Source organism: Vespula vulgaris, chromosome 11 (assembly GCF_905475345.1).
Source record: "Vespula vulgaris chromosome 11, iyVesVulg1.1, whole genome shotgun sequence".
In the NCBI taxonomy this organism is placed as follows: domain Eukaryota; kingdom Metazoa; phylum Arthropoda; class Insecta; order Hymenoptera; family Vespidae; genus Vespula; species Vespula vulgaris.
The window spans coordinates 5,745,001-5,757,674 of NC_066596.1; the positions used below are offsets into that span (position 1 = coordinate 5,745,001).

At 28.3% G+C, this 12,674-nt stretch overlaps 3 protein-coding genes across 8 annotated transcripts; 2 read left to right on the forward strand and 1 right to left on the reverse strand.

Moving 5' to 3' along the window:
* The first annotated feature begins 210 nt into the window (after positions 1-210).
* LOC127067469 (putative RNA-binding protein Luc7-like 1) lies at positions 211-6,332 on the forward strand. Of its 4 annotated transcripts, none has more exons than XM_051002425.1 (6): positions 324-377; positions 680-774; positions 1,998-3,277; positions 3,873-3,971; positions 4,061-4,863; positions 4,969-6,332. In XM_051002425.1, exons 4-6 carry the CDS (start codon positions 3,876-3,878, stop codon positions 5,045-5,047), a joined length of 978 nt encoding a protein of 325 aa, XP_050858382.1. In that variant the 5' UTR covers positions 324-377; positions 680-774; positions 1,998-3,277; positions 3,873-3,875; the 3' UTR covers positions 5,048-6,332. The 4 variants fall into 4 exon arrangements, with proteins under 4 accessions (XP_050858379.1, XP_050858382.1, XP_050858380.1 ...); XM_051002423.1 differs by having other exon boundaries at positions 1,998-2,115; XM_051002424.1 differs by having other exon boundaries at positions 2,010-2,115.
* A 351-nt stretch (positions 6,333-6,683) lies between these two features.
* Positions 6,684-10,180, reverse strand: LOC127067458 (SHC-transforming protein 1). Of its 2 annotated transcripts, none has more exons than XM_051002380.1 (11): positions 9,886-10,180; positions 9,408-9,505; positions 9,255-9,325; positions 9,100-9,160; positions 8,805-8,978; positions 8,557-8,720; positions 8,249-8,484; positions 8,002-8,121; positions 7,782-7,909; positions 7,583-7,693; positions 6,684-7,378 (listed from the first exon to the last, which is right to left on the reverse strand). In XM_051002380.1, the coding sequence occupies exons 2-11, from the start codon at positions 9,501-9,503 to the stop codon at positions 7,244-7,246; spliced, it is 1,296 nt and encodes a 431-aa protein (XP_050858337.1). In that variant the 5' UTR covers positions 9,504-9,505; positions 9,886-10,180; the 3' UTR covers positions 6,684-7,243. The 2 variants fall into 2 exon arrangements, with proteins under 2 accessions (XP_050858337.1, XP_050858336.1); XM_051002379.1 differs by having other exon boundaries at positions 8,002-8,151; positions 9,886-10,178.
* Positions 10,181-10,640: 460 nt separating this feature from the next.
* LOC127067470 (replication factor C subunit 2) lies at positions 10,641-12,366 on the forward strand. Of its 2 annotated transcripts, none has more exons than XM_051002426.1 (6): positions 10,641-10,764; positions 10,938-11,205; positions 11,277-11,525; positions 11,599-11,808; positions 11,899-12,012; positions 12,180-12,366. In XM_051002426.1, exons 1-6 carry the CDS (start codon positions 10,652-10,654, stop codon positions 12,279-12,281), a joined length of 1,056 nt encoding a protein of 351 aa, XP_050858383.1. In that variant the 5' UTR covers positions 10,641-10,651; the 3' UTR covers positions 12,282-12,366. The 2 variants fall into 2 exon arrangements, with proteins under 2 accessions (XP_050858383.1, XP_050858384.1); XM_051002427.1 differs by having other exon boundaries at positions 10,645-10,764; positions 10,970-11,205.
* The last annotated feature ends 308 nt before the right edge of the window (positions 12,367-12,674 follow it).

Consider the following 12,674-nt stretch of genomic DNA (forward strand, 5'->3'; position numbering starts at 1 on the left):
GGCATGATAATTATTTTATTTATTCGATCGTTTGATACGTTCGTAAAAAGAAAAAAGAAAACAAAGTAAAAAAAAGTACTAGAAATATTCTATGAAAATGAGAATATAGTGACTATAATATACTAGATAGATGGCGCTATAATAGTTCGGTGTTAAATAATTTTAATAGGCGAGTGTGTAATCTCAGTGAAATATATACTTCGTGTTTTATGGATCGATATATTTTGATGATATCTCGAAAGTCGAAATCGGTGGCGTGGCTGTGTTCTCTGTTCGTTCGTTGTGCGTTTCTGAAGGTTGTAATACTGAGAAAAAAATGACGGCACACGACCAGATGCGAGCGATGCTCGATCAATTAATGGGAACAGGTCGAAATGGTAGGTATTATTAAATATATTATTCATCAAATTGTTATTATTATTTCCAGTGATTAAATCTCAAAAGTGAACGAATGAAATTTAATTATCGACACAAGATGGGTGACACGAGGCCATATTGATCGTTTATCAACACATACACACACATACGTGCAAATACATCATACATACATTATATATATATTATATATATTATATATATTATATATGTATATATATATATATATATATATATATATATATATATATGTAGGAAGCTTGGAAAATTTTCAAATATTATTTATTTCTTTTTTGCTCTATAGGTGAAAATAACAAATTTCAAGTGAAATACTCCGATCCGAAGGTCTGCAAGAGTTTTCTCCTGGCATGCTGTCCACACGAGATACTTTCTTCAACGGTGAGTACAATATGAAATTATCTAATTCGAAATTAAAATATAGCACACCACTGGCATACATATATCACAAATACAAGCATATATGAGTTTCTTATGGTCAACTTATTTAATTTTCTGATGTATACATTTAATGTGATCTGTATGTTAAATTTTATCAATTATCGATTTCTACATGTCCTTTCTATTATTAAAAATAAAAATATAAAAAAATCTATTTGTATCTCCCGTTTTCTTCTCTAAATCTATCTTGTGTCTCAATTTTGCTAGGTGGTGTGCTTCTTTGTTAAGATTTTGACAAATTTAGATTATAAGGAAACCTTCTCTCCTTATTGTAATTTATAAGCGTACAAGTACAGTGGTGTTTTGATATTTCTGTACCTGAAGATTTTCATTAAGAATCAAATTACACTATATAACACCGAGATTTTGTAGCACAGGGTAGTAGTATATTTTTAAATAATTTACAGCTCATATATATATATATACATACATATATATATATATTTTATTAGCACAATAGCTGCTATATGATGACGTAGTCAGAATAATTAAAAAAAAAAATAAATAAATAAATAAATAAATAAAAAATAAAAAAAAATAAATAAATAAAAAAAGTAGTTAGATTATATATTTTTGATATTTCCCAAGTGCAAAAGATTAAGTATGCACACAATATATAATAAATCTTAAGAAGTTTAATATATACTCTTATGTACTTGTATGATGCAACATCCACTGCTTCGCGCATTTCATTGTCATATCGTGCGAATTGGTCATAAGGGTGTTTGTTATGTGAAACATATTGGTATTTAGTTTAAAATTTTTGATGTCAAACTTTACAATTATTAAATAAAAAATTCAGAGATTTTTAATTGATAAATGCAGGAATATCAGTAAGTATATTATATATTATATATTTATAGTTACTTTTGATATTAAGAAGTTTTTCTTAAAAAAAAAAAAAATAAATAAAAAAAATAAAAAAAAAAGAGAGAGAGAGAGAAAGAGAAAAAAATGGAAAAAAAACTTAGGTTTGAAAAATATTATTATCATTTAATATTGATAATAATATGTATATCACAGTTAACAAATACCCTTAGTGATTTCTATCATCGAAGGTAACGCGTTGGCTAACTACGCAGAGTACAAACCGAAATGAAATATTAACGACGAATGCGCACGAAAGTAATGATATTCAGATACTAATACCAACGTAACCACAGTTCTATTTCCAGAGTCTCTGGAAAAAGCAAAGTCAATCTGATCCATTGTACAATATTGTTGCGAGTATTGTCCGCTCATATGTCGTGTTGTACTTGTCACTCTCACATGCGCGTTACTGTAAGTACTGAAAGCGAAAAGGACGTACGTATTACATATACAATTTGATTATTATTACATAATTAAAGTATTAGGTGTTAATTTGATTGACAAAAAAATATGGTAAGCGGCTGTCTCAGCCTCTCTACCACTCTATATGGTGGTGAGGCTGAGTACCGCATTTAATATTCCCAGACCCTGAAAGGCGTGTAAGTTGGTGAGTAGCATCATGCTGATTCATGCGATGATGTCTTACAGTCGCTTCTTACTAACAATGCCATTTATGGCAGGTAGAAAATGAAGTTTATTTTAAGTATATACATATATGAAAAACCAACCTTGGAATTATGGGTACAGGAAATGAAGCACTGATCTGTAAGTAAGACTTGCTAATTGCCATGAAAACATAAAATAGTATATTTTCTTGGATTTTAGCTCTCAAATGTAATTGACTTCACTATATAATCTAATGTACTTTAACTTATTATTATACAATCAAAAAATCAGGCAAAATCATTTTTCTTTTACTTTCTTTTTTTTATTTATTTTTTTTTATTTTATTTTTTATGAGTAATTTAAAAGTTATACATTAATTTTTTTTCTATAAAACTGTAGAATGACGCAATTAATTGAATACATGTGTATGTTTATAAGGGATATTTAGTGTTGAATTTCAGGTCTCTATATTTATGATCGGTTTAATTAATAATTAAAATAATTGTAAGAGTACAGACATCATTAATATGAACCTAATAGAAAAAAATATATATATGTATATATGTATATATATATATTGATGTATATGTAATAATTAACGTATAAAAACCTTCCTTTTATCATAAATTCAATGTGGGAATAATAAGATATTGGCAATTTGCAAAACATAAAATGTCCACAAGAAAAAGTGAGAGATGGCATGAAGCAGAGACAATATTAAGCGGAATTATACAACGTGCCAGTTCCATTAGCAAAATTCCCCTCAGCATTGGATGTACGTATTCAACTCGATTTTCTAAATCGTTTAGCAGTCTCGCAAGGCAGTTCGTGCCGTACGTAAATAGTGTAATATACTATTAGGATATAAGTTCTTTCATAGAAATGAACATGTGAACTGAAGGTGTATGCTGATTGTAGCGTCATTGTCATCGCATTGTCGTGTCAGGCGGAGAGGTGTTACCACTCTGTAAGTGAATTCTATGTATAAAACTACATTGTTAATTTACCCATTGAATCAACCGATGAGAGCGATTTTTCATATGCGTTCTTAATAGCGCATTAGTGCAAGTGCTATAGTTTATAAGTTCGTCTTGAAACATTTTTAGATCATCTTTTAAAAATATACGGGTGTGTATATGTATCTCACTTTTAGTAATAAATATATCCCTATTTGTATGGTACTCATTAAATTGAGTATTGACATAAAATATTGATTTCAACTAAGGAATCATAAACAAGGTGATATGTTTAATATTAGAAGCGAAATATGAATACTTTACCTAGGTTTTATCTCTTTGGGGGATTTTATATATTGTCCGAGATCTTGGATAAACAATTTATCTCTAATAATAAATTCAAACTAATTTCACATGCAGAGCAGCCAACAACCTTGCTCTTGTCAAATAAGATTTCTCAACTGAAGTCTCGCAAAGGGTGTTTAATTATGTATATATATATTATATATATATAATATACATATATATATACATATATAAAAATAAGAATGATTACTTTGTTAAGAAGATATAATAATTTAATATGAATTAATTTGTAAATCGCAGCGCATGGACCTGGGAGAATGCCCCCAGATTCACGACTTGGCCCTACGGGCTGACTATGAGGCAGCACAAAAGAAGAAGGATCATTTTTATGATATCGATGTAAGCATTTTTTTACCTGATTACCTAATCAGTTAAACAAAAAAATATATATATATACAATAAATCTTTTAAACATACATTGTCATTAGGCTATGGAACATCTACAAAATTTTATCGCGGACTGCGATCGTCGTACTGAACAAGCAAAACAACGTCTCGCAGAAACACAAGAAGAATTAAGTGCAGAGGTTGCAGCAAAAGCAAACAATGTACATGTTCTTGCCGAAGAGATTGGTAAGAAATTAGCTAAGGCTGAACAGCTAGGGGAAGAAGGTTTTGTTGAGGAATCTATGAAGCTGATGGGTGAGATCGATGAACTACGTAAGAAAAAGAATGAAGCTGAGCAAGAATATCGAAATAGTATGCCAGCGTCGAGTTATCAGCAACAAAAATTGAGAGTGTGTGAAGTGTGTAGCGCATATCTTGGTATTCATGATAATGATAGAAGATTGGCTGATCATTTTGGTGGAAAGTTACATCTTGGTTTTATTAAAATCAGAGAAAAGCTGGCAGAATTACAGAAGACAGTTGAGGAAAGACGTAAGGAAAAACGTGACTCGTTATTAGACAGACGACGAGATAGAGATAGAGAGGATCGTGACAAAGATCGTGATAGATCGGATAGGGGACGTGGTTTGGGATATAAAGAAAGAGATCGTGATCGTGATCGAGATCGCGACCGTGAACGTGATCGTGATCGAGACCGTGACCGTGATCGTGAACGCGACCGTGATCGCGACCGTGAACGCGATCGTGACCGAGATCGTGATCGCGACCGTGATCGTGATCGTGAACGCGACCGTGACCGTGACCGTGATCGTGATCGCAGAGATAGAGATAGAGATAGAGACAGAAGGAAGTCACGATCTCGAAGTCGTAGTCGAGGGAAGAGGTTGGTATTAAAATAAAATTCCTCTTGATTATTTCTGCAAAATCAAATAAAGAAAACGTTCTCTTTGCTCTTGTGTTTTTTTTTTTGTTTCTTAAACTGTTCTAGATCGAAACGTTCGCGAAGTGGCAGTCGTGGCCGTCGATCTCGATCTCGACGCAGTGGATCGAACGATCGGAAGAGATAAAACTCGATGATATATATATACAAACATATTATATATATATATGTGTGTGTGTGTATATATATCAGACAAACATATAAATAGATATATAATAATGTTTAATGATTTACGTTAAGACAGTATTTTCTTTTCTTTTCTTTTCTTTTCTTTTTTTTTTCTCTTTTTTTTTCTTTCTTTTCCTTTTCTTCCTTTTTTTTTCATATATACGTAGATTTTTCAAGATTATGTGTAAAATAAATTAACGAACATAAATAAATAAATTAATCAAATAAGTCATATATTAAATATTGATAAATGAGATGTGATCCATTTCGGATATGAATGTACGAAGAAGCATTTGTATATCACTTATATAGTTTCATTAATATTACAATCGGCATATTCGTGCCACGATCTGCTTCTGTTTCTTAATAGGAAACTATTAAAGATTTTATATATATATATATATATATATATATATATATATATATATAAAATTATTTATATATATATAAATTAGAAACTGCAAACTATTATATATTTTTCATTTTTACCCGGTTATATTAGTACACATATATATATAATTATACTTTTAAATTAGTTACTTTAGTCCATTGTAAATAAATAAATTTTAAGCATCATTCAATATACATCTTAGATCTTCTCTGTGTTTTATATATATATATATATATGTATGTATGTATATGTATGTATGTATGTATATGTTTGCACGTATCTATATTAAACAAGCATAGTCATTATCCTGATTTAATGATACCACATGTAAGAAAGATATCATATTATTATTCTGTTAATTAAACAAATTTCGAAATTATAAAAAAAAATTACATTATTTTTTACCAATTGCTGGTACTATCATTGCTTCTCAATATAATATTATGAAGGGAATGAGAGAACTATTATGGTGGTTAATAAACTTAAATGAAAATGTAATAACTGAATTACTATACAGATGGTAAAATGGATGAATGAAAATTAAAATTTAAAAAAAATTACTTTGTTACAAATTGTATTATAACAACGAGTCTCATACACAAAAATTAAGTCTTCAGTAAACAAATGTAGCTCCCAGTTTTATATATAGACTTCTGAAAATTCTAATGTCATTCGCATCATGATGACAGAGAAATTATATAATGCCATAAGCTTTTCATATTATTTAGATTTTAAAGTTGAACGAAAGACAACAAAATTTGCAAAATAGAAGAGATAAGCAAAATGCAAGATTATATTCTTATAAATCTCATATTTTTCTTTGTCGAATAATAAATTGACGTTGCCAAACAAATCGCTTTTATAAATGATTAAATAAAATTTTTCAAAGATATCGATATATTTCATCTTAAACAAAGTGATATATTAATTACAATGCAAAAATTAATTTATTGGAATAAATTGTAGCTTACGTGGTCCCAATTTTCATTCAAATTTTTGCGGTATATTTTTAAACAACACTGTGCTTTTAAATGTATTAATATAATTAAAAAAAAAAAAACTTATGAATCAGAAAAATATATATATATATATATGTAATAAAATATGCTTAATGTAAGTATTTCATAAAAATCGTGCCTTTTTTACATAAAGGCTTCTTTTACATAAATTGATGACACAAAAATATGTGCAAGTAATTTTCTTATATATATATATATATATATATAAAAAAAAACAGTCTCTTGAGAGTATTAATTTTAGGCCAAATTGGGCTAAGTTTATTCGTCATTCATTATCGATATTGATGTGTAATAATGTAAGAATTACTGAAATAAATCAAATACAGTTACTGTAAGTTTCACATATACAGTAATTCAATATTTTTTTTTTGCGAATATCGTTAAACTACGATATAGAAATATAAAAATGCAGTGTTAAATATATACGATTATAATACAAATTATCCGTCTGATATTTTATGAATTTTTATCAAATGATATATCAGATCCTTTTTTTTTTTTTACATAACCTTAACAATTACCTATTATACTATTTATGCCACTGAATTATCAAGCACCTTTACGCACGAACTATTAATACGTAAAGGTTAGTTATTATTAGATCTAGTGTAAATTAGAGAGGTCATTTCAAAATAAATGAATAGATATTTCGCCTTTAGAAAAATTCTCCTTTGCGCATTTGCATTGACTGATTTTGGGATTATCAAATTATTATTCTATTATTATATAGAAAGCAAATGAAGAGTCAATAATTCGTTTGCCTAGGAATGGGATGGCGAAGTACTAAGACACTATCTGCTGATATTATAGGTAGTAAATTGTCACAATGATGATTAACTAAATGACTTACGCTATCGAAAACACGGTCCTTTGTGCGAACCTGTAAATCGTATTTTTGTTTCTTATTATTTCCAGGAAAAGAAAAGAATGATAGAGAGAGACAGACAGACAGAGACAGAGAGAAGGGGAGAGAGTGAGAGAGAGAGAGAGAGAGAGAGAGAGAGAGAGAGAGAGAGAGAGAGAGAGAGAGAGAGAGAGGATATATAAACTTCTTTGTTTTACTTTAACTCGTAAATATACTTACGACGCCCTCTGGATCTATCAATAACAAATGCTTTGGTGTATTGTTATTCATACCAGTAAGAACATATTGACCTGGTGATCCTTGTGATTCACGTACTAGAAAATCTCCATCCTAATTTAGATTAATGAAATTATATTACACGTTGACTTCGTACGAAAGAGGTTATAGTTTATTTGAATTATTTTTAAATTATACTCACTCTCATGAGCATAGACTCTGCTTCGGCACGACTAACACTACCATGAAACCATATTTCTTGCTTCAACTGATTTTTTTGCGAACGTGGACTTAATTTATTCATTTCTGATATAGCAGAACTGAATGGTTCTAAAAAAAAAAAAAAAAAGCAAAAAAATAGAATATTTAACAATTTATTATAACATAATATTATAATAAAAATAATAGATATGTTAACATACGCATATCGAAAACATCAAAAAGTGACGTGTTTTCACGATGATTGTCTCTGTTTGCAAGTATAACACTGTCATTCATGTAATTGTGTTCATGCACTGCATTAAAACTTGAGGTAGTTCCATCTGCATTTAAATCAATTAAATTTCCAGTTTCTATAGTTAAAAAAAGTAATATTGAGAGTTATATAAATAACGATTAGTTTATTAGATATATATAAAATAAACACGATTTTTTTTATCAGAAAATTACCTGTCCATTGTTGAAGTTGTCTGTTATTATCAATAGAGCAAGTATCATGTAATATAGAGTTTTGTGGATTACAACGTGTTATTTGGTTTTGTGTAGAATGATGTTTTAAATTTGGTAATGTTGATGCTGCATTAGGTAAAGGTGGCACTGGTGGTGGACCGATATCTGGTGGCACCTTTCCTGGCAGATCGTTATAATAATCTCTATCTGCTTCTCTCATACCATTTAATACAGGACTGTAAAATATATATAATAGTAATCTCTTTTTTCTAAATAGTAAATCTTTCTTAAAATAATAACAAACTTACTGTAATGAATTTGGTTTAGTAAGAAATTCTTTGAATCTTATTTCGAATGCTTGACCAATTGTAGATATAACGTCTTGCGCTAATCCACCTTCACATTCCAGAACATAACACGCACGCCATTCATGCATATCTTTGGCAACATATGCAACAAAATCTAATATATCCTACAATAAAAAAGAATATTCTCCTTGTGTCAAAAATGATACATTAATCTCAAAATTATTTTCGTGTAACAATGTAATACATACTGTATCACCACCAGAAGCAAAAGATATACGTGGCATATCATGTTTTGCAATAACTTGTCCAGTTTCTAAATTAGTTAAAGATAAACTACTACTGCTAATTGTCAAGTTGATGTTAGTACCTGCATGCTCCATACGAGGCTTATCAGCTATTGCTCTTAAAACTTTTCTGTCAACCTATAATTTAAATTTAAAGAATATATAAATAAAATTATATATATATATATATATATATATATATATATATATATATATTCTATACACAAATTAATTCTGTTAAGCAATTGTAATATTTTACCCTTCTTTTTTTATCAGCTGATTTTAATCCAACTGCTTCACAAACTCTATTTATACATTCCCTATGAAACAAGAAGATTCATTATATACAATTTATAATATTTAACACATACACACATACACACACATATGAATATATATCTTTTTATTACTTACTTAGCAACACATGATCTTGTTTCAAAATCTAGGCTCTTCATAGAAGTATATACTTCAAGACATCCTATATACTGTCATATTTAATGATATAATTATTAATAAATATATTATATAACTATTTATAAAAAAAGATTTTTACTATAAATAACTTACTTTTACCATATAACTAATCCCTTCTTTGCTCACTAAATGATCGGGATGTAACCATCCTCTAGCTGGTTTACTTATAAAACTACCACCCGTCGCCATACCTGAAAGACCCGATATAAGTAACAGATATAAGTAAAAAATAAATCATAAAATATATACGTATAAATAAAAAAAATAAATGCATAATACATAAAAATTAAATTAATTTTAGAAATATTATATTTGTTACATGATATTAAAGATATAATTAAATTTAAGTAGATTAATTAAAATGATCACAAACAAAAGAATATACTTATTATTGTTTCGTAAAATTGAACTTTAGATTGTACTTTTCATTGTTTCATAGAATTGAACTTTAGACAATAAAATTATTTGAATTGAATGACAAACAAATAACCGTATAGTAATGGCCATTAACTATATTTTGAAAATATTGTTATAAATAAAATTCTTATAAATAAAAAATTAAAAATATTACCCAATCTATATTGCTGCTATTTAAAATGTTGATACATTGATGACACTTGAAGTAGTACAAGGAAACTGCTTACAAATTGTGCATTTGACGACGTCGGTTATTATTCTAAGAATTAATTTTAGCTAAATTACACCGATATAGGAATACACAGGCACTATTAAGAGGCACTGGTACAACGTCATTATATTAAACTGTCAAAGAAATTAAAAAATTTAACTGTCACTATCGTTTTACAAATCTGGATGAATGATCACACCCAGTGTTGCCATATGGTGTAATCAGGTGTGTCTGTTAAATCGTTGTATCATTTTAGAAATTCTTTAAAGGGATATGTCAACAATTGTCTTCTTAAAGCTTAAATTTAATTGGTTGACGATGCAACACGGTATTTTGGTTTCAACCAATCAGACGCGTTATGCGTCATTTAGTTTTTTCATGTAATTATCTTTTATTGTTTATCTATGTAAAAAGTTATTTTCAATTATTCATTCATATAAAGTTATTTCAACAACTTTTTTGGTTAAAATAATACATTAAATAAATTTACGAAAAGTTCAAGATTTTTTTATCGAAGTTCATATTTATTTTCATAGTTTTTATCTTCATTGGTTGGTAATGTAAAGTTGCGTACATGCATATATGCTGCTGTGTAAAAAATATAGCCAATCATAGCGAATATACAATGGAATTTATTTTAAATATTTCAATCTTATTTACGCGGTTCTTTTACCAGTAACAATAGTAGACATTAGCAAGAAATTTAAAAATGACGCGAGATCACGATACCAATGAAATAATGGAAGTAGAAATTTTGCCATCTACGAGTGGATATAATTCAAAAAATAAAGAACGATCCAACAAATCCTATGATTTACCTTGGTAGGTTAAATATTTTACATATCTTTCGTTTATTTTATATTTTAGTAAATAAGGTTATTTTCTATCTGTATGTTTTCATATTTTCCATAGATAATTAAAATATTATCGTATTTTTATTTGTTGTTAATTTAAGATTAAATGTATTTAAAATTTTGAAATATTTCATAATATAGGATTGAGAAGTATCGACCACAAGTATTTTCAGATATTGTTGGCAATGAAGATACTATTGCTCGTTTATCTGTTTTTGCACAACATGGAAATACACCAAATATTATTATTAGTGGACCACCTGGTGTAGGAAAAACTACAACTATTTTATGTTTGGCACGTATACTTTTAGGTCCAATTTTTAAAGATGCAGTATTAGAATTAAATGCATCTAATGAAAGGGGGATTGACGTTGTTAGAAATAAGATCAAAATGTTTGCACAGAAGAAAGTAAGTAAAAAAAGGGTGTATATTCATATAGAAAAAATAATATTCTTTTTATCCGTAATCGTATGATTTAGGTAAATTTAACTAAAGGGAAACATAAGATAATTATTTTGGATGAAGCTGATAGTATGACTGATGGAGCGCAACAAGCTCTTCGTCGTACAATGGAAATATACAGTAGTACAACTAGATTTGCATTGGCATGTAATAACAGTGAGAAGATTATTGAACCGATACAATCACGTTGTGCCATGTTAAGATATGGGAAATTAAGTGATGCACAAATCTTGGCAAAAGTTATAGAAGTTTGTCAGAAAGAGAATGTAATTTTTTTATTACAAAGTTTTTCTTCTTGATAAAAAATAAAGTATTCTTTTATTAAAAAATGATTTATAGGTTTCATATACAGATGATGGTTTAGAATCTATAGTATTTACTGCTCAAGGTGATATGAGACAAGCATTAAATAATCTACAATCTACTTACAATGGATTTGGTCATGTAAATGGTACAAATGTTTTTAAAGTATGCGACGAACCACATCCGCTTCTGGTAAAGGAAATGCTTGAATTGTGTACACAAGGAAATATTTGTAAAGCTTTTACGGTAAAACTCGTTTAATCCTGATGAAAACATATATTAACTTTTTTACTTATACGTTTATTTGATCTTCTGTTTTGTTTTATTTAAAAACAGATAATGCAACACTTGTGGAGATTAGGTTATTCTGCAGAAGATATAATAGGAAATATATTTCGAGTTTGTAAAAATCTTCCTATAGATGAAAAATTAAAATTGGATATGATAAAGGTAAACTTTTTTTTATGTTTATCTCATGATAAAGGTAAACTATTTTTTATGTCTATAGTTGGATTATAAATTTACAATAATATATTGTATGAATATTTTCTATCATAAATAGTTCTTTTTTTTTTCTTTTTTTTCATCATCATCATTATTATTATTAATTGTTTCAGGAGATAGGAATAACACACTTAGGAATTGTGAATGGTATGAATAGTTTATTACAAATGAATAGTCTGTTGGCCCGATTATGTCAAAAAGCTGTTTCGAAATAACGAAAATCCTAAGTTTAATTGTATTCAAATGTAAAAGTAATAATGTTAATACATGTACGTATAATTTTTGAAATTTGTACATTTATACACTGTAGATATTTTTATATAACATCCATATACAAAATCACTTTATTCGATCATTTCAAATTTAATTTATGAATAAGATTACGAAAGAATCAGAATGAAACGAAAATAATAATAATAATAAAAAAAAAAAAAAAAGAAAAGAAAAAATAAGAAGAAAAAAATCGAACCGTAGGTTTTCGATTGGTACTTTTATTTCACGAAGGCTCTACTCGATGGCGCTGGAGTGCTTTCGCAGTTAGAGCGTGAAGTCAATCGAAGGTGCCGATTGTTACAAAACATAGTTAGGTACAGGCCGGGTTTTTAGCT

What these genes read in the sequence shown, in the direction of transcription:
- LOC127067469 (XM_051002422.1), top strand. Translation starts at nt 317, where the DNA reads ATGACGGCACACGACCAGATGCGAGCGATGCTCGATCAATTAATGGGA. An exon ending in ATCATTTTTATGATATCGAT is followed by an intron (nt 3,972 to 4,060) that starts GTAAGCATTTTT and finishes CATTGTCATTAG; the next exon opens with GCTATGGAACATCTACAAAA. An exon ending in AGTCGTAGTCGAGGGAAGAG is followed by an intron (nt 4,864 to 4,968) that starts GTTGGTATTAAA and finishes AAACTGTTCTAG; the next exon opens with ATCGAAACGTTCGCGAAGTG.
- LOC127067458 (XM_051002379.1), bottom strand. Translation starts at nt 9,503, where the DNA reads ATGGCGACGGGTGGTAGTTTTATAAGTAAACCAGCTAGAGGATGGTTA. An exon ending in CAGAGTCTATGCTCATGAGA is followed by an intron (nt 7,694 to 7,781) that starts GTGAGTATAATT and finishes AATCTAAATTAG; the next exon opens with GATGGAGATTTTCTAGTACG. An exon ending in TGATAGATCCAGAGGGCGTC is followed by an intron (nt 7,379 to 7,582) that starts GTAAGTATATTT and finishes TACGATTTACAG; the next exon opens with GTTCGCACAAAGGACCGTGT.
- LOC127067470 (XM_051002426.1), top strand. Translation starts at nt 10,652, where the DNA reads ATGACGCGAGATCACGATACCAATGAAATAATGGAAGTAGAAATTTTG. An exon ending in AAATCCTATGATTTACCTTG is followed by an intron (nt 10,765 to 10,937) that starts GTAGGTTAAATA and finishes TTCATAATATAG; the next exon opens with GATTGAGAAGTATCGACCAC. An exon ending in TAAAATTGGATATGATAAAG is followed by an intron (nt 12,013 to 12,179) that starts GTAAACTTTTTT and finishes TAATTGTTTCAG; the next exon opens with GAGATAGGAATAACACACTT.